This window comes from Moschus berezovskii, chromosome 16 (assembly GCF_049115385.1).
Source record: "Moschus berezovskii isolate FMDL1 chromosome 16, NW_MosBer_1.0, whole genome shotgun sequence".
Classification (NCBI taxonomy): domain Eukaryota; kingdom Metazoa; phylum Chordata; class Mammalia; order Artiodactyla; family Moschidae; genus Moschus; species Moschus berezovskii.
In genome coordinates, this window is record NC_142475.1 from 5,981,643 (window position 1) to 6,005,563 (window position 23,921).

The 23,921-nt window shown below is 40.0% G+C and overlaps 1 protein-coding gene across 1 annotated transcript in view; it reads right to left on the reverse strand.

The window, feature by feature from the left end:
* CNGB3 (cyclic nucleotide gated channel subunit beta 3) overlaps positions 1–23,921 on the reverse strand; it is a 194,958-nt gene that overhangs the window by 59,776 nt on the left and 111,261 nt on the right. Inside the window, exons 8-11 of the mRNA XM_055432099.2 lie at positions 23,714–23,800; positions 19,307–19,371; positions 18,455–18,577; positions 3,743–3,884 (exon numbers count right to left, since the gene is read on the reverse strand). Of these exons, the coding sequence (XP_055288074.2) occupies positions 3,743–3,884; positions 18,455–18,577; positions 19,307–19,371; positions 23,714–23,800 (417 nt within the window). The remainder of the gene's footprint in view (positions 1–3,742; positions 3,885–18,454; positions 18,578–19,306; positions 19,372–23,713; positions 23,801–23,921) is intronic.

Consider the following 23,921-nt stretch of genomic DNA (forward strand, 5'->3'; position numbering starts at 1 on the left):
CTTATTCATTCTAGTAGCTGAGCCTTTTCTGCTCATGGAAAAACCACTCATTCTTTGAGGTCTAGATAAAAAATGGCTCTTTTGTTGCGATGCCCTCCTCACTTTCCATTTTTAGAGTTAACAGGTTCTTCTGCTTGTTGGGAGCATCTACTGAGGAGCCATGCAGAGAGTCAACTCGACACACCTTTTCCAGTTCCTAACAGCCCTTGAGGGCTATTCTTCAACAACCTCAGTTCCTAGATCCCCTTTTTCCAAGCCATTTTAGACAAATGATGGACATTACCCACTCACCTAAGGCCTTGAGAACTGGGATATTAGAGGCTGGGTTGGGAGATTTAATAGAGTTTTAAATTGGGACCCAAGGACAATTAAAAGCCTTATCGATTGGTGTTGAGGGCAGAGGATTTGTAGTGACAGTAATCTGAATGCTTTATGTGCAAGGCTGGATTTTGATGGTGCAGGTGAAGAAGACATATATTCTATGATGTGTGTTCCAGATTGGAGGAGGAAAATGTCAGTCTCTATGAGCTGTATGTGAGAATAGAATATTGCAGTTAAAATGTGATGTGATTATCTAGGGTGTAGTTCTTGGTATGGTTATATGTGGGAATTTTGAATCACTGGAGATTTTGTCCAGGACTTTCTGACTTTTGTTTCTGTTCTCCTTCTCAGCATCTTTTATTCACTGTGAGAGTCAAGGCGCATATCTCTATCTCCTGCCTCAACCTTTCTTTTGGGCTCTACTCCTACATTTTTTAGTGGCTTGATGGTTCTCATTGATTCTGTTGGAACTTCACAGTCAAGGTACAGGCAGGTGTGGTGTGGGGTACAAAGCAGCTTTTTCAAACTTTCATGTGCATATGACTCTCCTGAAGATCCCATTAAAATGCAAATTCTGACCCAGTAGGTTTGCGGTGATGCCTGAATTCTGAATTTCCCAGGTGATGCTTCTACTCTTAGTCCAAAGACCACTTCGAATGGAATTTTAACTGGAACTGGACATAGTTTTTTAATCTTGTAAGAACTGCCTTGAACAGAGTAACTGCTAAATATGCCAGATTTTACTATTTTTATTGATATTATATGGTCTTATCTTATGACTTCTGAATTGTCTCAACTGCAAAACTTGAGAAAATACTGAGGGAGATCTGGCTACTTCACATAGATTTTAGAAGTTATAAAATAATATGATCTTTGCCATTTATATTCAAATTAGTTGCATTTATATTCAAATTAACTGCCTTTCTCTATAAACAAACTTCCTATTTTCAATCGCTGTTATTATGTCTCCCCAAGGATTAAGATTATGATAATTTATACTTATAGTTTTTAATTGCATAGTGTTCATCTTCCAAACTGAAGTATTTTCTAAATAGAGTTTCCTTTACAATCTCTCTCTCTACTCAATTACCACGTTCAGGTTGAAGTGGCATATATTCACTGTATTTTATTTTTTGTATTTTGATGCTTTGATTTCTTGGACTATCCCTCCCAGAGTTAGCTAAGCGAGATGGCACAGTGGTAAAGAAACTTCCTGCCAATGCAGGACATGCAAGAGATATGGGTTCCATCCCTGGATTGGGAAGATCCCCTGGAGCTGGAAATGGCAACGCACTCCAGTATTTCATGCCTGGAAAATTCCACGGACAGAGGAGCCTGGTGGGCTACAGTCCATCGGGTTGCAAGGAGTAGGACAAGACTAAGCACACAAAGATTGCAAACAACTCTAGTGGGAGAGCTCCTTTCATATGCAAAATAGCCAGTCCTGAGCCCTGACTTCAACAGCCTTCTTCACTGGCTTTCATATTCCAGGCTACTCTCCACCTGCCCCAATTACCTCAGGGCTAAGTGCCAGGCCACTGAGAGAGTCCCTACACTCCAGAGCCTGTTGAAATGATACAAAGTTGCCAATCTTAAACACTCTAACCCTGCTTGACTAGCTCCTTTCCTGGTTCCCTCCTAAGTAGCCCTCTAGGCAAGGAGTGACGGTCTCCTTGTGGATCTATTTCTATAACAGACTATCTTTTCAGTGTGAATAGTCTCCTGATCTGTTGCCCTCACCATCTGTAAACGATAATAAAACCTATATTTTAAAACAGTGTGCATGCATGCATGCTCAGTGGCTTTAGTTGTGCCTGACTCTTTGCAACGCTATTGACTGTAGCTCACCAGGCTCCTCTGTCCATGGGGATTCTCCAGGCAAGAATACTGGAGTGGCTTGCCATGCCCTCCTCCAGGGGATCTTCCCAACCCAGGGATCAAACCTGTATGTCTTTCTCCCACATTGGTAGGCAGAATTTTTTTTTTAAACCACTAAAGCCACCTGGTAAACCCTTAAAACAGTATAACCCTTCCAACTTATATTTTGATTGATCTTCCATAAATCTCTTTGTTCAAAATTCTTCCCTGGCTGACTTCCCATTGCCCTTAAGATGCAGCTCAACATCTGCAACATTCAGGGCCCTTAAACTATCTTGTCCTTGCTCCGTCTCTAACCTTATTTACAGGTGTCTTTCACTCCAGCTGTCCTGGTACTCTTCCATTTCCTCAAACGTAGATGGTGCTTTATTGTTGCTATCTTTCACACACAGTTTCTGATTGATTGAACTATCTCTCTGTAACTACCGAATCCTGGTTTTTTTAAGATGTTGCAAGGACATTTTCTCCTCCATGAAACCTCCTGGGAAGCTTCCTTTTTCTGATCTAATACAGAGATTTCAAACTCCCCTCTGGAACTTATCATGGTTAGCAGCCCCTTGACATTCATGGAAGTAAGTAGGATTTGAGTTTTGACTATTCGTGATCAGCTTTTTGTTGTTGCTTAGTTACTTCCATCGTGTCTGATTCTTTGCGACCCCAAGGACTATAGCCTGCTGGGCTCCTCTGTCCATGAGATTTTCCAGGCAAGAAGACTGGAGTGGGTTGCCATTTCTTTAAGTGTTATAAAAAATAATTTTCATTGCTAAATTTTGTTAAAGCATGGGTTATATTCATAACACTGTTAGTGTAGTGAGTGGGAATAAATCACTTATCTGGTGCTAATAATCATTTTGTGATTTTGTCTAATTTTGTGATTTTACCCAGTGTACAAATCTCAAGATGGCTTTTTGCTTTCAGACATATAGTGTGTAAAGTGCCTTACAAGGAAGTATAATTCTAAAGACCCTATGCTGTTGAGCTTTTTATTTCTTGTGATCTGAGAAAGCACAAAGGTGCTGGGCTCTAACCTTTGCAAATGCCAATTACCTTGCAATAAAGTTATTTGGGTATTTGATTTACTTTCTCACAAGACTGTGATTCCTTGAGAATAAGGAAAAGTAGATGCCATAATAAACATTTATGAACCAATGATTTTTTAATTAATTTAGATGACATTTGGTAACCTCTGGTTTAAATGACCTCTGAAGTTGACTTTAACCCAGGGATATTATGACAACATTTGAAGTTTAAGTAAAAAAAAAGAGAGCTTCTAAAGGTTTTCAGAAAAACTTAGAAATGTGACTCTGAGAGTCTAACAGATACTCATTGTATACAAGTTTTCTGATAGATTTAATAATTTAAAAATGGAAAGGCAATGTTGATCCATTCACAGCCCCCTTCAGTTCATCAAAAGAGATGAAAGTTAGTAAAATTAAAAAAGCACCATGTAGATTTTTATTTTTCCTATGTAAAGTTTATAAAAAATTGTTAGGCTTTCAAAAATGATAGCATCATGTATTTAGGGATTCACATCTCAATTTACCTGACCAATTAAGCTGGAGAACACAAAAACTCCAGAAAAGAAGTTCAACAGTTGAAAAACAATTTCAAATGAAGTTTGTGGTTCTGGAAGGCCCCCAATGGTAATCAAAGTTCGAACTGCCCAATAATAACATCTCAGATACCTGTGAAAAGAGAAGATATACATTTCACTTTTTACTATAGCAGTAAAATGCCATTATGCTTGGGAACATATTGCTATAATACTAGATTTTAACACATTCCCTCGTAATTAAGATTTTTTATCTTTAAGCAGCATTAGCAACTCCCGTGTGTACTAATGTAAATGTCTTTTTAAGGTAAACTTCTTGATAAACATTGTGAAATGACTAAACAAAGCCAAAGAAGGTGTTTATTAGTCATTCCACTTATTTCTCCCTGCAAAACAAATCACCCTAGAGTTTAGTGGTATGAAGCAGCAACTATTTTACTAGGCTTGTGATGCTGTGTTCAGGTGTTTGTGGAAGACCCCCAAGACGGCTCATCGACACTCTGTGAGGAGTGAACGCTTAGGAGACTTGAATGCCAGGAGACAGCTGGGAGGACGTGATTGAGGCCAGAGCCTGCGGTCTTGGTTCTGACTGTTGACCGAGTTCTTCTGTTGTGAATGTCTGTTTGGAACACCCAGGCTGTCTCCTCTCACAGTCTGAGCTGGGATGGTTGCACCCGCTGGGGCTGACTGTGTATTTTCATTCAGCCTGTTAGTATGAAAGCTTAGGCTTCCTTACAGCATGGATGTCTTGGTGTAGACAGACTTCTTGCCTGACTGGCTCCCCCCTGAGTGGTAGAAGCTCAGGCTGTAGCTTGTAAGGCTTCTTGTAACTCAGAAGCCCTATAATGTCTTAGTCTCTTGCCACATATATTTGCCAAGCAAGTCTCTAAGACCAGCCAGATTCAAGGGAAGGGATATTTGAATCTAGCTTTCAATGAGAGGAGCAGCGAAAAGTGTGAGGCTACTTTTAAACTACCTCGTAGTGATTAGTGAGGGATATCATAGATATCAAGGGGGCTTATGGGGATTGAAAAGATCTTTAGAACAAGCTGTTTTTTACTGATGGAAGATAGAGCAGGTGGGTATATACCTCCTCTCTCTTTTCTACTCATATCTTACTATATGATTGAATATATAAACCATGACAGAGACAGAGAACTTAGTTCTATCTTAAAAGGGAAATTACTCTTGAGTGTAATAGCTAATTTATTTAGAAATTTAGTATTGAAGAAAATCAAGTATGGTCAGAAATATACTTTATAAAGATTCTGTACTAAACTCTAGGAATTGCAAATGGAGAGACAGATCATTATAGCCCAGATGGGAAGAAAATCTGGGACCAGGGCAACAAAAAAGAATATGATAAAAATGAGGACAGAACATGTGAGATTCACTTGGCTATATGGGGCTAAGGGTTTCATGGAGTCCCAAGTGAGGTGGGAATAGAAATTAGTATTACAACCGGTTGTATATATATTATAATTTTGGTCCATAGTTAGATACTGTTTCTTGTTGTTTAGTCTTTAAGTTGTGTCTGATTCTCTGCAACCCCGTGGACTGTAGCCAGCCAGGTGCCTCTGTCTATGGGATTTCCCTGGCAGGAATATTAGAGTGAGTTGCCATTTTCTTCTCCAGGGGATCTTCCTGACCCAGGGATTAAACCCATGTCTCCTGCTGGCAGGTGGATTCTTTACCACTGAGCTCCCTGGGAAGCCCACATAATTAAGTGCTTGTTTGGTATATTCCACATAGCTCTGATAACATGGTCTGGATCAGATAGTTCCACTGAATCCTTGAAGAAGAATGTCCTATATATAGAGAGGCCATTTTCAGATATAGCTGCAGAGAGGCATTCAGATTTAGTAGGTTCCAGCTGGCTATCTTAGTTTCCAGAGTAAATAGAAAAGCAGCACTGGTATAGAAGTCTGCCCTAGTCAGCCTTTTATTTCTTATCTGGGTGTGCCCCATAAACGTTTGCACTTTAAGTAAACGTGCATTTGTCTTTGAACAAGGATGGCCTTTTGTGTGTGTGTGAGAATAGGTTATAATTTTCAGATCTTCAAACAGTAAGAAGTTGAGGTTTACAAAGAAAGAATCAAACCACAGTTAAAGTCAGTATTCAAATAAAAACAGATCTAGAGAGAAATCACTTGTTTTGAAATTCAATACCTTTTGAAGGACATGAGTCTTTTCGTTTGTTTTATCTGGTAGATGCAGGAACGGACAAATAATTAACTCTTTCAGTGGTAGGATCTGAAACCACTGTGCCAAGAGAATAAAAGTATCACTAGTGCAACATTTTTTCTAACAAGCTTCCTTGGACTTACGGATACTATAGTGAACTGGATGTCAAAGAGAACCATCTTGAAGAAGTATGGAATTAATTTTATGGATTGCATTTTAATTTTCAACTCCAGTTTATAATTTCCCATTACCTTACTTAGTGTGATCACAAGTCCTGGAGCTGTGGGTCTCTGAATTAAGGAAATTTATTGACCCAGTGCAACCCACGAGTGGGACACGGACCAGATTCTCTCCCTACATGGCCAACTCTAACAGTTGGGATTACTATGCTCTACAAAGTCCCTATAGTATTGAGAGGAATAAATGCAAAAATTGCCTTCTCTTATTTTCTTATTTACAGATGTTAGAAAATAATAAGTGTAAAACTTATGCATTGATTTTTCCAAATCTGAAGGGTCAGCCTTGAACCATTTTTTTCATGATGAAAAAGTCTGCTATGTTAATTGGAAGTTTTCTGCCCTGATGCTTTGTGGTTTACCCTGGAATTCTTTTCTCAGTCGTGTCTTATATCCAGGCATGCACAACCAAAGGTAAAATTTGTAATTTAATTAGATGGCATCGTATTGATCTTCCAGGATTAGCTTAATTAGTCAAGTGTGTCCACCTCTAATATTTACATCCTGGGCAGATAGATCTTTTCAAGGAGATTCTGTCTGGCTGATTTAATACATGAGCTATCCTATAGGGTATATATATATATACATAGCCTCAAGTTAAAGCACTAAGGCAGAATTTGACATAAAACCATAAAAAATAATTTTGTATGAAAATAGAACTTCTTCTTCTGAGAAACAAATGCAACATGAAACTTCCCCCCAATATTTTGTTTTGAAATATTTCAAACAAGTGGAAAAAACTGAAAGAATTTCACAGCGAACACCCATGTATTCACAGCATAGATTCTATTAATATTATGAACATTTTACTTTACCTTCTTTGTCACATGTTTCTCCACTTTCCATCCATCAACCCATCTTATTTTTGGGTGCATTTCAAAGTAATTTGCAGACAAATTCTTTCTTCCTAAATACAGTACTTCAGAATATATATGTGTATGTATGTATATGTATTACTACAGCTCCATACTGATATCATTATTTAAAAATAACTTGAACATACATTGAAAGCACAAATCTTAAGTATACCATTTGACACTATTTGATGAATTCTGAGAAATCCAAACATCTGTGTAACTCAGAAACCCATCAAAACAGAAGACATTTCCATCACTCCAGAACTTTCTCTCATTCCTTCCCCCCCGCCACCCCCGCCCCCCATCAGTTCCTGCCCCCGGGGCGGCTGTTGTTTCAGATGAGCTTTGCCTGCTTTAGAATTTCACACAAATGAAATCACACATGTGTACACAGCTGTGTAAGATGTCTTTCATTCAGAATAATGTTTTTGAGATTTAGTTGGGGTTTTTGTGTGTTTATTCATTTTTACTGCTAAGCAATATCCCGTGCATGACTACGGTACTGTATGTTTATCCATCTTCCTATGGATGAAAACTTAGACTGTTTCAAGCTTTTGGTTCTCATGAATAGACATTCTATGAATATACTCATATATGTTCTTTCATAGACATATATTTTTAAGTTCTCTTGGGCAAATATTAAGGGTTGGAATTTTTGTTTTTAAGGTAGGTGCTATGTTTAGTTGTAAAACAAGCTGTCATATTTTACCCCTCCAAGAGTGTATGAGATTTCCAGGTGCTTTATACGTTTAACCCAAGATTATGAAGTTTTAAAAAATTTTAGCCAATGTGGTGGATGTGTAGTGGGACATGCAACTTTTAAAAGTACCCAATTCAATATCCTATGATTGGACCTTTTAGCTACCTCCACCTAGCTTAGTTCCAGTTCCAGGTTTCTGTAAACTGATCACTGAAGACACTGAATCTGGAGGAGAACGTTAGGTGTCTAGTCTCATTAGAAGATAAACTCCTCAAAAAATAATATTGGTCAAATGCTGTGAAATAAGTGAAAGGTCATGCAAACCCGAGACTGAAGGACATGGGAAGGCTGTATCTGTGGTTACGTCCATGTAATGCCCATGCAGACTGCTCCTTGTCACCCCACCAGCTGCCTTTCATCTCCCTTCTGGTCTGCCGATCGGCTTCGATGCATTTAAGGGAGTCTAAATGTCTGCTGTAAAGACCACGCTTTCTTTTCCTGCTAGTGTCAGAACTGAAGTATCTGGGGTACCCTGACTTGATAACTTCATTTACCCTCGTCTTATCTTCCTTAGGCAGCAAGTTATCTATCCTAAATCTCCGAGCACTAAAGTATGGACATTCTGACTCCTTCTTCACCCCATCTAGAGTTATGATTCCCATGACAAACTTGCTTGCTCTTTCACTCGTTCGTTTGATGATTTATGTGTCAGGGATTGAGGTTAGGGATTTGCTAAGAAATTTTTGCACATTGGGAAATTTGTATCAGAAAATAAATAGATTGAGGTCTATATGGATAAAGGGAGACTGGGAACATTTCTGGATACCAAATAATTGGAGGAAGGAATGGCAAACCACTCCATTATTCTTGTCTGGAGAACCCCTTGGACAGTATGAAAGGGCAAAAAGATAGGACACTAGAAGATGAGCCTCCAGATTGGAATGTGTCCAATATGCTATGGAGGAAGAGTGGGGGGAAATTACTAATAGCTCCAGAAAAAATGAAATAGCTGAGCCAAGGTTGAAACGATGTTCAGTTGTGGATGTGACATGTGGTGAAAGTAAAGTCTGATGCTATAAAGAGTTTTGCATAAGAACCCGAAATGTTAGGTCCAGGAAGCAAGGTAATTGGACATGGTCAAGCAAGAGATGACAAGAGTGAACACTGACATCTTAAGAATCAGTGAACTAAAATGGACAGTTCAATTCAGTTCAGTCGCTCAGTCGTGTCCGACTCTCTGCGACCTCATGACAGGAGTGGGCAAATTTAATTCAGATGACCAAGATATCTACTGCTGTGGGCAAGAATCCCTTAGAAGAAATGGAGTGGCCATCATAGTCAATGAGAGTCCAAAAATGCAGTACTTGGGTGCAACCTCAAAAACAACAGAAAGATGATGGCTCATTTCCAAGGCAAACAATTCAACACATTGGGAAATCCAAATCTATGCCCCAATCACAAATGCCAAAAAGCTGAAGTCAGCTGATTTTATGCAGACCAATAAGACCTAAAACCAAAAAAGATGTCCTTTTCATCACAGAGGGATTGAAATGCAAAACTAGGAAGTTAAGAAATACCTGGAGTAACAGGCAAGTTTGGCCTTAGAGTACAAAATGAAGCCGGGCAAAGGCTAACAGTTTTGCCAAGAGAACACAATGGTTATAGCAAATACCCTCTTCCAACAACACAAGAGATGGCTCTACACAGAGACATCACCAAGTGATCAAGACCAAAATCGGACTGATTATATTCTTTGCAGCCAAAGATAGAGAAGCTCTATACAGGCAGCAAAAATAAGACTGGGAACTGACTGTGGCCCAGATCATGAACTCCTTATTGAAAAATTCAGGCTTAAATTGAAGAAAGTGGGGAAAGCCACTAGCCATTTAGGTATGACTTAAATCAAATATCTTATGATTATACAGTGGATGTGATGAATAAATTTAAGGGATTATATCTGGTAGACAGCATGTCTGAAAAACTACAGAGGTTAATAACATAGTACAGGAGGCAGTGATCAAAACCATCCCCAAGGAAAAGAAATGCAAGAAGGCAGAATGGTTGTCTGAGGAGGCTTTACAAATAGATGAGAAAAGAAGAGAAGCAAAAGGCAAGGGAGAAAGGCAAGATACACCCAACTGAATGCAAATTTCCAGAGAATAGCAAGGAGAGATAAGACAGCCTTCTCAAGTTAATAGTGCAAAGAAATAGAGGAAAACAGTAGAATGGGAATGACTAGAGAGTTCTTCAAGAAAACTGGAGATATCTAGGGAACATTCCATGCAAGAATGAGCATGATAAAAGGCAGAAACAGTAAGGCCCTAACAGAAGCAGAAGAGATTAAGAAGAGGAGGCAAGAAATACACAGAACTATACAAAAAAGGTCTTAATGACCTGGATAACCATGATGGTGTGATCACTTACCTAGAGCCAGACATCCTGGAGTGTGAAGTCAAGTGGGCCTTAAGAAGCATTACTACAAACAAAGCTAGTGCAGGTGTTAGAATTCCAGCTGAGCTATTTAAAATTCTAAAAGATGATGCTGGTAAGTGCTGCATTCAAATATGCAAGCAAATTGGGAAAACTCAGCAGTGGTCATAGGACCGGAAAAGGTCAGTTTTCATTTTAATCCCAAAGAAGGGCAATGCCAAGAATGTTCAAACTACTGTGTAATTGTGCTCATTCTACACGCTAGCAAGATAATGCTCAAAATCCTTCAAAGTAGGCTTCAACAGTACATAAACTGAGACTTCCAGGTGTACAAGCTGAGTTTAGAAAAAGCAGAGGAACCAGAGATCAAATTGCCAACATTCATTGTATCATAGAGAAAGCAAGGGAATTCCAGAAAAACATCTACTTCTGCTTTATTGATGATATTAAATCATTTGACTGTGTGGATCACAAATAATTGTGGAAAATTCTTAAAGAGATGGGAGTATCATATCACCTTACGTGTTTGCTGAGTAACATGCATGCAGATAAGAACAGTTAGAACTGGACATGGAACAACAGAGTAGTTCAAAATTGAGAAGGGAGGTAAGTCAAGGCTGTATTTTGTCCCCTTGCTTGTTTAACTTCTATGCAGAGTACATCATGTGAAATACCAGGTTGGAGGAATCACAAGCTGGAATCAAGATTGCCAGCAGAAATGTCAACAACCTCAGATATGCAGATGATACTGCTCTAATGGCAGAAAATGAAGAGGAACTAAAGAATCTCTTGATGAGGATGAAGGAGAGTGAAAAAACTGGCTTAAAGATCATGGTGTCTGGTCCCATCATTTCATGGTAAACAAAAGGGAAAAAAGTGGAAATGGTGACAAATTTTATTTTCTTGGGCACCAAAATCACTGTGGATGGTGACTGCAGCATGACATTAAAACATACTTGCTCCTTGGAAGGAAAGCTATGCCAAATCTTGACAGCATGTTAAAAAACAAAGACATCATTTTGCTGACAAAGGTCTTTACAATTAAAGCTATGGTTTTTCCTGTAGTTATGTACAGATGTGAGAGTTGGACCACAAAGAAGGCTGAGCACAAGAGAATTTATGCTTCTAAACTGTGGTGCTGGAGAAGACTCTTGAGAGTCTCTTGGACAGCAAGCAGATCCAACCAGTCAATCCTAAAGGAAATCAACCCTGAACATTTTGCTGAAGGTCCAATACTTTAACCACCTGATGTGAAGTGCCAACTTATTAGAAAAGACTCCAATGCTGGGAAAGATGGAAGGCAGGATAAGACGGGGGAGACAGAGGATGAGGTGCTTGGATAACATCACTCCAATCAAACTCCAGGAGACAGCGAAGGACAGGGAAGCCTGGCGTGCTGCAGTCTGTGTGGTCTGAGTAGGGCGTGATTTAGGAACAGTAGCAACTTATGTCCTGATTTTGAGCTAAGGAAGCCCTTTCCTGCTTTGTCATATTTCACAGTCAGAGGAAGGCTGCCATGCACTTAGTATAAATGAAAATAACCTCTTGTCTTCTACTGAAATGAACAGACATTGCTATTTTGATGAAGATTAATAGAACAGTAATAAATTCCTCTTATTTTAAACGTTCACAGTGCTTCACTTATACCCTACAGTTGCTGCTTAATTCTAACGAGGACAAGGTTCAAAAGTCCAGTGATCTCATAAGCAACCTCCAAATTACATGTCATCAGGAGCCATCACAAGGGTTAACTAAAAAAAAGACTTTACGCTTTTGAGGTCAAAGAGTGATATGAAGTAAGAGAAGAGGCAAGCACTGTTTTGAAACGGTGGGAAATGTAAGTGTATTAACAGCTGCCATTTACAAATTATTTATTATCGTTTTAATTGCCTGTGCCAACTCTCAGTTGGGACAAGTGGGACCTAGTTCCCCTCAGTTCAGTTCAGTCGCTCAGTCGTGTCTGACTCTTGCGACCCCATGAATAACAGCACGCCAGGCCTCCCTGTCCTCATGTCCATCGAGTCGGTGATGCCATCCAGCCATCTCATCCTCTGTTGTCCCCTTCTCGTCCCGCCCCCAACCTTTCCCAGCATCGAGTCTTTTCCAGTGACTCAGCTTGTCTCATGAGGTGGCCAAAGTATTGGAGTTTCAGCTTTAGCATCAGTCCTTCCAATGAACACCCAGGATTGATCTCCTTTAGAATGGACTGGTTGGATCTTCTTGCAGTCCAAGGGACTCTCAAGAGTCTTCTCCAGCACCACAGTTCAAAAGCATCAATTCTTCGGCGATCAGCTTTCTTCACAGTCCAACTCTCACATCCATACATGACCATGGGAAAAACCATAGCCTTGACTAGATGGACCTTTGTTGGCAAAGTAATGTCTCTGCTTTTTAATATACTATCAAGGTTGGTCATAACTTTCCTTCCAAGGAGTAAGCGTCTTTTAATTTCATGGCTACAATCAGCATCCACAGTGATTTTGGAGCCCCCCAAAATAAAGTCTGACACTGTTTCCATTGTTTCCCCATCTATTTCCCATGAAGTGATGGGACCAGATGCCATGATCTAAGTTTTCTGAATGTTGAGCTTCAAGCCAACCTTTTCACTCTCCTCTTTCACTTTCATCAAGAGGCTTTTCAGTTCCTCTTCACCTTCTGCCATAAGGTGGTGTCATCTGCATATCTGAGGTTATTGATATTTCTCCCAGCAATCTTGATTCCAGCTTGTGCTTCTTCCAGCCCAGCGTTCCTCATGATGTACTCTGCATATAAGTTAAATAAGCAGGGTGACAATATACAACTTTGACGTACTCCTTTTCCTATTTGGAACCAGTCTGTTGTTCCATGTCCAGTTCTAACTGTTGCTTCCTGACCTGCATACAGGTTTCTCAAGAGGCAGGTCAGGTGGTCTGGTATTCCCATCTCTTTCAGAATTTTCCACAGTTGATTGTGATCCACACAGTCAAAGGCTTTGGCATAGTCAATGAAGCAGAAATAGATGTTTTTCTGGAACTCTCTTGCTTTCTCCATGATCCAGCAGATGTTGGCAATTTGATCTCTGGTGCCTCTGCCTTTTCTAAAACCTGCTTGAATATCTGGAAGTTCACGGTTCACGTATTGCTGAAGCCTGGCTTGGAGAATTTTGACCATTACTTTACTAGTGTGTGAGATAAGTGCAACTGTAGGGGAGTTTGAACTGACCTTTTCCAGTCCTGTGGCCGCTGCTGAGTTTTCCAAATTTGCTGGCATATTGAGTGCAGCACTTTCACAGCATCATCTTTCAGGATTTGAAATAGCTCAATTGGAATTCCATCACCTCCACTAGCTTATTTCATAGTGATGCTCTCTAAGGCCCACTTGACTTTACATTCCAAGATGTCTGGCTCCAGGTGAGTGATCATACCATCATGATTATCTTGGTCCTGAAGATCTTTTTTGTACAGTTCTTCTGTGTATTCTTGCTACGTTTTCTTAATATCTTCTGCTTCCGTTAGGTCCATACCATTTCTGTCCTTTATTGAGCCCATCTTTGCATGTCAAATCCAGGCCCCGTGCATTGGAGTGCAGAGTCTTAGCCACTGGGTAAACTCTGGGAGATGGCGAGGGACAGGTAGGCCTGGCATGCTGCAGACCGTGGGGTCATAAAGAGTTGGATGCGAATGGGCGACTAAACAATAACAAGAACAAATTATTTACACGTGATACACACACACACACACACACACACATATAAATAAAACAGCAAACACACACACACATTTGTTGCTTTTAAAGGCATTTTCTTTGTAAGGATGTGTCCCTGACACTTGGTAAGAGGATTGTTGGATTTCCTTGGTGGCTCAGCTGGTAAAGAATCTGCCTGCAATGAGGGAGACCTGGGTTTGATCCCTGGCTTGGGAACATTCCCTGGAGAAGGGAAAGGCTACCCACTACAGTATTCTGGCCTGGAGAATTCCATGGACTGTATAGTCCATGGGGTTGCAAAGAGCTGGGCACGACTGAGCGACTTTCACTTTCACTTTCAAGAGGATTATTAGAACTTTGGTTTTGGGTGAGAACCCTCCTGTCTAAAGGAGCAGAGAATGGGGGCTGTTTGATAGCAATGCTGAAAAATGTACCGAAACTTGCTCTTTGGGCTAGAAAATGACCACTTTTTTGTAATCTATCATAAATGAATGAGAAGAATGAGTGGCTTCTTTTTCCAAAGAGAAATTGCAGATGGCCTATAGACACATGAAAAGATGCTCAACATTGCTAACCATCAGGGAAATGTAAATCAAAACCACCATGAGATATCACCTCATACCTCTTAGAATTTCTATCATGAAAAAGAACAAAAATAGCAAATGTTGGCAAGGGTGTGGAGAAAAGGGAACCTTTGTACACTATTGGTAGTAATGTGAATTGGTATAGCTACTATGGAAAATAGTATGGCGGGTTCTCAAAAAAACTAAAAATAGAACTATCATATGACCCAGCAATTCCATTCCTGGGCATATATCCTAAAACCCCACTAATCTGAAATGCACCCCAATGTTCATAGCAGTGTTGCTTACGATTGTCAAGATGTGGAAGCAACCTAAGTGTCCATTAACAGCTGACAGGTTAAAGAAGACGGACACATTTCCATACAGACGCAATGGAATACCAACCCAGCTATGACAAAGAATGAAATCCTGCCATTTGCAGCAACATGGATGGACTTGGAGGGTATTATCCTAAGTGAAGTGGGTCAACGACAAATACTGTGTGATGTCACTTCTAGGAGGAACTGAAGAAAACACAACAAACTAGTGAATACAACAGAAAAGAAGCAGACTCACAGCCATAGGGAGCAAACGAGGGGCTACCCGTGGAGTAAGGGAGGGAAGGGGTGGCAACGTGGGGACAGGGGACTGAGAAGCACAAGCTATTGGGTCTAAAATAAGCTGTAAGAATATATGGTACAATGCGGGGAATATAGTCAACATTGCACAGTAACTATAAACGGAGCACAACCTTTAAAAATTATGGCTCACTGTATTGTACATCTATGACTTATATGATATTGCACAGCAACTATATCAATAACAATTTTTGTAAAAGGTTGAGTAGCTGCTAATTCTTTGGTACAAGGTTCCATTTGCATCTGCTAAGTCAGGCTTATTAGTGAGGTTCTTAAATCTTTTGTCTTTACTGTCTGTGATGCTTGATCGGTGTATAGTTGTGTGTTGACGTCTCAGACTTTGATGGTGTGTTTGCCAGTTTCTCTTCCTTCTAGTAATTTTTGCTTTGCAAGTTTCTTTGACTCATCGCAACTATTTTGCATTAGGTGCATTACACATTCAGGACTGGGAAATACTGACGGTGAATTGAAACTATTACCATTATATGGTGACTTAACTTTTCCCTAAAATAATTTTTCGTTTGAAGTCCATTTCGACTGATATAATTTCTTTCAGCTGGTGAATTTAGTCCATACTAACTGATTCTGCTTACTGATTATATTTAAATTGTTTTAGCATCTCACCATTTTTTTTCTTCTAATGATTAAGGATTTATCCTCTCTATTTCTGTTCTTTAGTGATAAGCTTACCACTCAACTCCAGCTTCAGTACACATAATTTTATTTTTGGACTTCAGAGATTCCTTTTACTTTCTAAAGAATTTAGCAATCATTAGGAATTGTTGTAATGTAATTTATATAGAAATGTGTCTTATAACAAGTAATTACAATAAGAATACAACAAACATTTAAAGTAGGTTATCTTCTTGTATTTTAGTAAGAAGGCACTTTGAATATCTGGTCTACACTAGTTGGAATTAGATGTCTAAAATATTAGCACACTTTAGCTTTAGCTTCTTATGGGTTGAAGCCGGGGTTTCTTTCTTCTCATTATAATAATAGAAAGTTAATCACTCCTCCCTTTTTCCTTTCCTCTCTCTCTCATACACTCGGTACATGTTAGGTGTTTAAAGATGGTGAGAAGGAAGAGAGAGACAGAGTGAAGAAACTTCCTTCTTGTCTTTTCTCTGCTGCTGCGGCTAAGTCGCTTCAGTCGTGTCCGACTCTGTGCAGCCCCATAGATGGCAGCCCACCAGGCTCCCCTGTCTGTGGGATTCTCCAGGCAGGAACACTGGAGTGGGTTGCCATTGCCTTCTCCAGTGTCTTCTCTAAGACCTAGCATATACTGAATGTGTTATATACTTAATATTCTAAGCACTGGGAGCAAGACATATTCTCTAAAAATAGTGCCAAGAGGCATCCAGGTATGAAGAGAGAAATAGCTCTCCTCTTTCTAGATGGCAGAAATTTTTCTAATTTGAGTAAAACAGTAATCAGACTCATGCATCTGATGATACTGAATTATATACTTCTAGACAATGTTTAATATAGTTGGTATCTTGGTCAGTTTTCTATATAGTTATATTAAGCTGAATACATAAATATTTTCTAAAGGAAATTACTTATAGATTTGGTTATAAACTTTCTTCTGTTGCTCTGTGTTTGTGTGTGTATGTAGTTTCCCAATAAGTGGGCCCTATGACTTTAAATTTTTAAAATTAGTTCTGGCTAAAAGTTCAAAAAATGTTGTTACAATCCCTTATTCAGACCCTGCTCACTTGAGCTAGTGTGTAATTCCGTGAGGTATCTTTCCTCCCTCCTGTAATTGCTTTCCTTCCCAAGGCTGCTGTGAGTTGCCCTTCAAAGTCATGCTGGGACCCGCTTTTTCCCAGTAAGGACATTGCCTTACAATATGCTCAAACTCATTTCACTGGAGCAGAAAGTCAGTGGCGGCTACTTTATGCCAGGCCTTTATATCTACCAAAAATTCCACCATTAAATAACTCAGCTGCCATTATTGAGTCGTGATTTTACTGCACTAAAATTTTCAAATAATCTCTTTTAATCTTGGAGTACTTGAATGTCTAATTATCAAGTTTAGTTTATGATCCTTGTTTAAACTTTATCCTAAGTTTAGTTTATGATCTATAAGGGTTTAATTGAGTTAGTGGTTATAGCTGACTCATAACCCATAAAACCCTTCAGTGGTAAACTAATTAGTCATTGCACCTGCCCTCCAAATAATTAACATTGTTCATTACTAGCATCGGCATTGGAGTTATTAAAAGTTACCTTACCACTCTGTTATCTATAGCAGAGGCTTTCCAACTTTTCTGATCTTGATCCAGAGTAAGAAATGAATTTTACAGGTCAACTCAGGACACACACCCACCTACACCCACACCCCCACACACACACATGCACACACAAACACACACACACACCCCTGTACTAGGAATGACAGACTGATATTTTCTATTCTGTCATCCTCTATTTGACCATCTTTCACTCAAACACATACTGACTCACTAAAGAGTTTTTACTGTCCACTAATTCTAATAGCATAGTAAAAAGCAGAGACATTACTTTGCCAACAAAGGTCCGTCTAGTCAAGGCTATGGTTTTGCCCGTGGTCATGTATGGATGTGAGAGTTGGATGGTGAAGAAAGCTGAGTGCCGAAGAAGTGATGCTTTTGAACTGTGGTTCTGGAGAAGACTCTTGAGAGTCCCTTGTACTGCAAGGAGATCCAGCCAGTCCATTCTAAAGGAGATCAATCCTGGGTGTTCATTGGAAGGACTGATGCTAAAGCTGAAACTCCAGTACTTTGGCTACCTCATGTGACGAGTTGACTCACCGGAAAAGTGTCTGATGCTGGGAGGGATTGGGGGTGGGAGGAGACGGGGACGACAGAGAATGAGATGGCTGGATGGCATCACCGACTCGATGGACATGAGTTTGAGTGAACTCCGGGAGTTGGTGATGGACAGTTCATGGGGTCGCAAGGAGTCGGACACGACTGAGCGACTGAACTGAATTGAATGGATTGTGATTTACAGTTTCAAAAACACTGGCTTACGAAAACTTCCACTGGAACAGGAAGTTAGGAAGAGTCAGTAAAAGTTTCCTTCAAAATGAAAGCTTACCCTTCACGCAGATGTAGAGAGCAGACTTGTGAACACAGGCGGGAAAGCAGAGGGTGGGCTGAACTGAGAGAGCAGGATTGGAATGTAAACATTACTGTGTGTGCAATCGATGTTACCAGCTCCTGGGAAGCTGCTGTATCACAGAGATGCACAGCCTTGTGCTCTGTGATGGCCTGGGCGTGGGGTGAGGTTGGATGGGGGGAGGTTCAAGAGGGAGGGTTAGATGTACACTTGTGGCTGATCCACATTGCTGTACAGCAGAACCAACACCAACATTGTAAAGCAATGATCCTCCGATCAAAAATAAATAAAAAAATTAAAACTCACTTGTTTCCTTCACCATCATACACCCATCTGGTACTTCCAATTCCTTCATAGTCTGAAGCCCAATAATACAGACAAGCATTAATGTGCAGGGTAAACAGCAAGTATCCAGTTGTTCGAATTACTCTGTCGAGGAGAAGAAGTGCAAAGCGAGGCTCGTGTTGTTTCTGGAATACAGCCTATTTTAACATTTTCTTTTTCTTAAAGTCTCCACTGAATCTCCTCGCTTTAAATTTGTGAACTGTTAGCTCTCATTAGCACAGTATAAAATGATGGCGCCATCACAGGCTTTCTGACTTCAGTCTCTTGACCGGGACTGACAGAGTGGAAAAAAAAGCTCTTCTCTGCTCACAGATGGCATGAGTCAGTTCCCTGAAAGACATGTCTCCAGGGTCACGTCTCCAGTCTGAGTCCCATAAAATACACCACGCTGATTTCACTGGATATCTCCGAGAAGCTCACGGGACTGCATGCTACAGCCGGCTGACTAGAGGTCTCCGGGCAAGTTAAGTTCAGAACAGCGAATGAGTGGAAATTCAGATTAGAATGAACTGTCACGAGAGAGGCAAAGTCAGCTTGTAAAAGAATGCATTTCTCTGGCCTTGTTCTGACGGAAGCGGGTAATATGCCCTCTTTGTCAGCTATTCTTCTAAATCTAATGTAATTTTCACACTTTCATCTCGCTGTGAAATGTTCAGATCTGTTTTAGAACGTAACCCAATATTCTACATAGCCCCAAGTCTGAGATTATTCCTTACTGTCTTGCAGGGAGGCCATATTCCTCCCCAGTTCTGTCTAAAATGTCATAGCATTGTGCGCTCTCCCAGCCCCAAAGTACGCTGAGTTATACTTTACCTGTAGATGTATGCCTTGTTCATTATAGACTCGAGCTGATGGTTAAACTCAAAAAATGAAGTGTACTGTGCAGGAAACAAGCGAAAGAATCCAAAGCCTGTTAGTCTTAAATACATCTCTTATATTTAAATAAAACAATATAAAATACACTTTATTTGCTACTGAAAATAATTACATTCATGCCTTAAACAAAAACTGAGATCTGTTTAGTGGTATTATCCTCTGGGCAGTGCATTTTAGCAAGGTGCCAAACTTATAGAGCTTCTCACTTTTTTTTTTATTTCTACTCTTTGCTGCTGCTGCTAAGTCACTTCAGTCGTGTCCGACTCTGTGTGACCCCATAGACGGAAGCCCACCAGGGTCCCCCGTCCCTGGGATTCTCCAGGCAAGAACACTGGAGTGGGTTGCCATTTCCTTCTCCAATGTGTGAAAGTGAAAAGTGAAAGTGAAGTCGCGCAGTCGTGTCCGACCCTTAGTGACCCCACGGACTGCAGCCTACCAGGCTCCTCCATCCATGGGATTTTCTAGGCAAGAGTACTGGAGTGGCTTGCTATTGCCTTCTCCGTTCTACTCTCTAGTTATGTCTTATTTGTAATGGTTTTATAAAATCAAGCTTAAAAACATTTCTTTCCTTTTTTCTTTTGAAAGCATATAGTGGAACTTTATTTCACGGTAATTAAAAATCACACCTCCCCTCAAAACATAAGTAAAATGGAAGAAGAATAATAAAATACATTGAAGTCACAAACAGGCGTTGAGTCCTGTTTCTCAACACTGGCATTACATATAAGCAAGTTGCATTAAATGTGTATTTATTTCAACAAAATGTAAAGTCCAGTAAATGTTAGCATTGCTTTTCTGTTCTTGATGTTGTTCAAAGATACAGTGAGTTTAGATGCATCTAAACAGTTGCTATTTGCCTCAAGGTGTTTTTCTGCTTATACCCACTTCTATCTCAGCAGATACTCCCTACATGCACCCCCTACTTTCTCTTTTTAATTTATAGGTTGTAAAATGCAAGAGCATGAAATCCAGAGCTGAACACCAATTTCCTCTCTTCCATTTATTAACTGTGTGACCTTGGAAAAGTCACTTACTATTTCTGTATTCTAGTTTCCTCATCTGTAAAATGAGGACATCAGAGAACATGACTCCAAAAGAGGACTCATGCTTACATGAGTTCATGCATTTAATCGTATAATATGCTTAGACTCATAGGACCTTACAGATTGGAAGGGCTATGAGAGATTATTAACTTCAAAAAGTATTTGGTTCAAAATTCCATCCAGGGCAGGCATGACTGTAATAGAACATTTGGGAATTAGAAAACAGGTGTAATAGCAGTGACTACTAATCTAGGAATATACACAAAAGATGTGTTTTTCTAGAATTCCTGAGTAGGAAACATCCATTCAGCATTCAGATTAAGATAATTTCTGTTTGCGGTAACTTGTTTATTGTGTTCTTGATAGAAGCTTGCACAAAGACACATTTAAAAATTTTGCTTAAGTGTTCACTGTAGAGAAAATTTATATTCTTAATTTGTTTTTTCATACATACTTTGGAGGTAGTCAAATGATATTTTCCCTAGAGAACTGCACATTAAAATGACACGCTTATGTGGAAATGACTGAACTGTGGGACTATGATAAGAAGATTAATGTTGACTTTCAGGACTTCCTAGATTTTAAAAATCTACTAAAGATAGTGATCAGTCCTGGGTGTTCATTGGAAGGACTGATGCTAAAGTTGAAGCTCCAATACTTTGGCCACCTCATGTGAAGAGTTGACTTACTGGAAAAAGACTCTGATGCTGGGAGGGGTTGGGGGCAGGAGGAGAAGGGGACGACAGAGAATGAGATGGCTGGATGGCATCACCGACTCGATGGAGGTGAGTTTGAGTGAACTCGGGGAGTTGGTGATGGACAGGGAGGCCTGGCGTGCTGTGATTCATGGGGTCGCAAAGAATTGGACACGACTGAGTGACTGAAATGAACTGAAAGATAGTGAGCTTTTGGACACCATAGGGATACAAAGATGGAGTGTGAAGAGCTAGCATTTTATAAGACTTTATTATGATACCAAACTCCCCAATCGATAGGAACCCAAGACTCTCTGAAAGTTGGTCATCTGAGAAGTGGGCTCCTGAAATGTCCATTCGGCACTAGAAATTTGATGATGGATGGCCAGCCCACCAAGCTGCTAGGAATGTTAAATTCTACTCAATCTAGACCCACACCCTGTGGTCAAAACAGAAGTCCCTAGAGTAGTCTTGAGTGTGTGAGAATATAGAGTAACGTCCCTCTTGATGTGGAAAAATCATGGACGTGGAAAGAGAGCCTTTCAGCCTGAAGTTCATTTGCTCATCTGATTATAGTAAAGAATTTGAAGTCAAAACATATGCGATAGACTCCAGATACTGCCACTCACCAGCTGCGTGTCTGGACAGACTTTTTTTTTACCCTGCTTATTCTCATTTTCATCTCCAGAAAGAGCTTGTTTGGAGGAATAAATGAGGCAATGAATAAAAGTTTAACAAAGTACGTAGCACCGAGTATGGATTCAGCAAACAGCAGTTGCTGCTGTGTCAGGATCCACTCGAGTCTCCAGGTTATGCCATCTTGTCTTCTCAAAGTGTCAAAGAGATAACCGCCTAAAACTGATAAAATCCGTGGTATTCCTTTTAAGAAGGCTGTCTTGGGGAATGCAAGCTACTATTGCTATTATTAAAGATTTCTACAAAACTCCACATGCTCACTCTCCTCAGATTCATTTTAGGTACCAGATAAAGCTATGAGTTCAGAGAAGGCACTGGCAACCCACTCCAGTCCTCTTGCCTGGAAAATCCCATGGATGGAGGAGCCTGGTGGGCTGCAGTCCATGGGGTCGCAAAGAGTCGGACACGACTGAGCGACTTCACTTTCACTTTTCACTTTCACGCATTGGAGAAGGAAATGGCAACCCACTCCAGTGTTCTTGCCTGGAGAATCCCAGGGACGGGGGAGCCTGGTGGGCTGCCGTCTATGGGATTGCGCAGAGTCGGACACGACTGAAGTGACTTAGCAGCTTAGCAGCAGCAAAGCTATGAGTTATAAAATATTTATATCTTAAGATCTTTATCAATAGGTAATTTATTAATACAGTTCAAAAACAGTAGGAAATGTATACCTTCAAAGGCTTTTCTCCTATTCTGCCCCCGTGCGTGCCTGCTAAGTCATTTCAGTATTGTTCGAATCTTTGTGACCCCATGGACTGTAGCCCACCAGGCTCCCCATCTCTGAGATTCTCCAGGCGAGAACACTGGAGTGGGTTTCTGTGCCCTTGTCCAGGGGATCTTCCTGACCCGGGGATCGAACCTGAGTCTCTTATGTCTCTTGCCCTGGCAGGTGGGTTCTTTACCGCTAGGAAAGGAAGCCCCATTCCTGCCCCTACACATCCTGCTTTCCTCTCCAGCCTCAGTTAACCATTTTTATTAGATTTTTTTTTTTTGGTAGTCGTCCACTGTTTACATAATACAGAAATATAGAATATATTCTCTTTCTGTTGCAAGACTTAACATTGTTCTATAAACTGTTTTGTAACTAACTTTTTTTCCCTTAACTTCGTTGCTTTATCTTGGAGGTCATTCTCTACCAGTTCACAGAAAACTCCCTCTTTATTTTTGCATTACAAAGTCTTCTACTGTATAGATGTACTGTGATTTAACTATGGGCATTTGAGCTCTAAGTATATAAATACTTTTGTTATGCAAAAGTGCTTGCATTTTTCTATAATTATAGGATTTTAGATGAGTAAGATAGCTTAATGAGTTGACTCACTGGAAAAGACTCTGATGCTCAGAAAGGTTGGGGGCGGGAGGAGAAGGGGACGACAGAGAATGAGATGGCTGGATGGCATCACCGACTCTGTGGACATGAGTTTGAGTGAACTCCGGGAGTTGGTGATGGACAGGGAGGCCTGGCGTGCTGTGATTCATGGGGTCGCAGAGAGTCGGACACGACTGAGCGACTGAACTGAACTGAACTGACTGAAGATAGCTTAGCGGTCATCTCATCTGACACGCTCATTTTAAACCCGGTGTTCCAAGCATTCAGTGACTATGTAATAAAAAGTGACAAGTGGAAAATAATAGACTTATAAAATATTCATTCATAATTATAACTGTATTTGGAAACACAAAAGCATTCCTGTTTTAAAAATACCTGCTATGAGATACAGACTCAAAACAACCCAGAGCAGCTTCTATCAGTAGCAATAATGATGCTTTCCCTTCATTGTTTTAAAATTCACAGCATTGATGAGGGCAGAAAAAGGGAGGACAGCTTTTTGGAAACAATTGGGATATTTTAAATTACTTGAAGATTTCAATTATTATAAGAAGAAGACAATTAAATATAGTTATCTTACCTTTAGCATCCTATTTGTCCTAAATATTGGATTAAACCCAAAGAAGAGGTAGAAAACATCAAAGGGCATTATTGATGCCATATCCAGCTGTTGGAAGAATATAGTCATAATTATGATGTGATTACATAAGTTTTTGGACATAAATTGACATATCAGTGTATGTAAAAGTTAACTAGTCACTGTGAATTATTTGTTGTTTAATACAAAA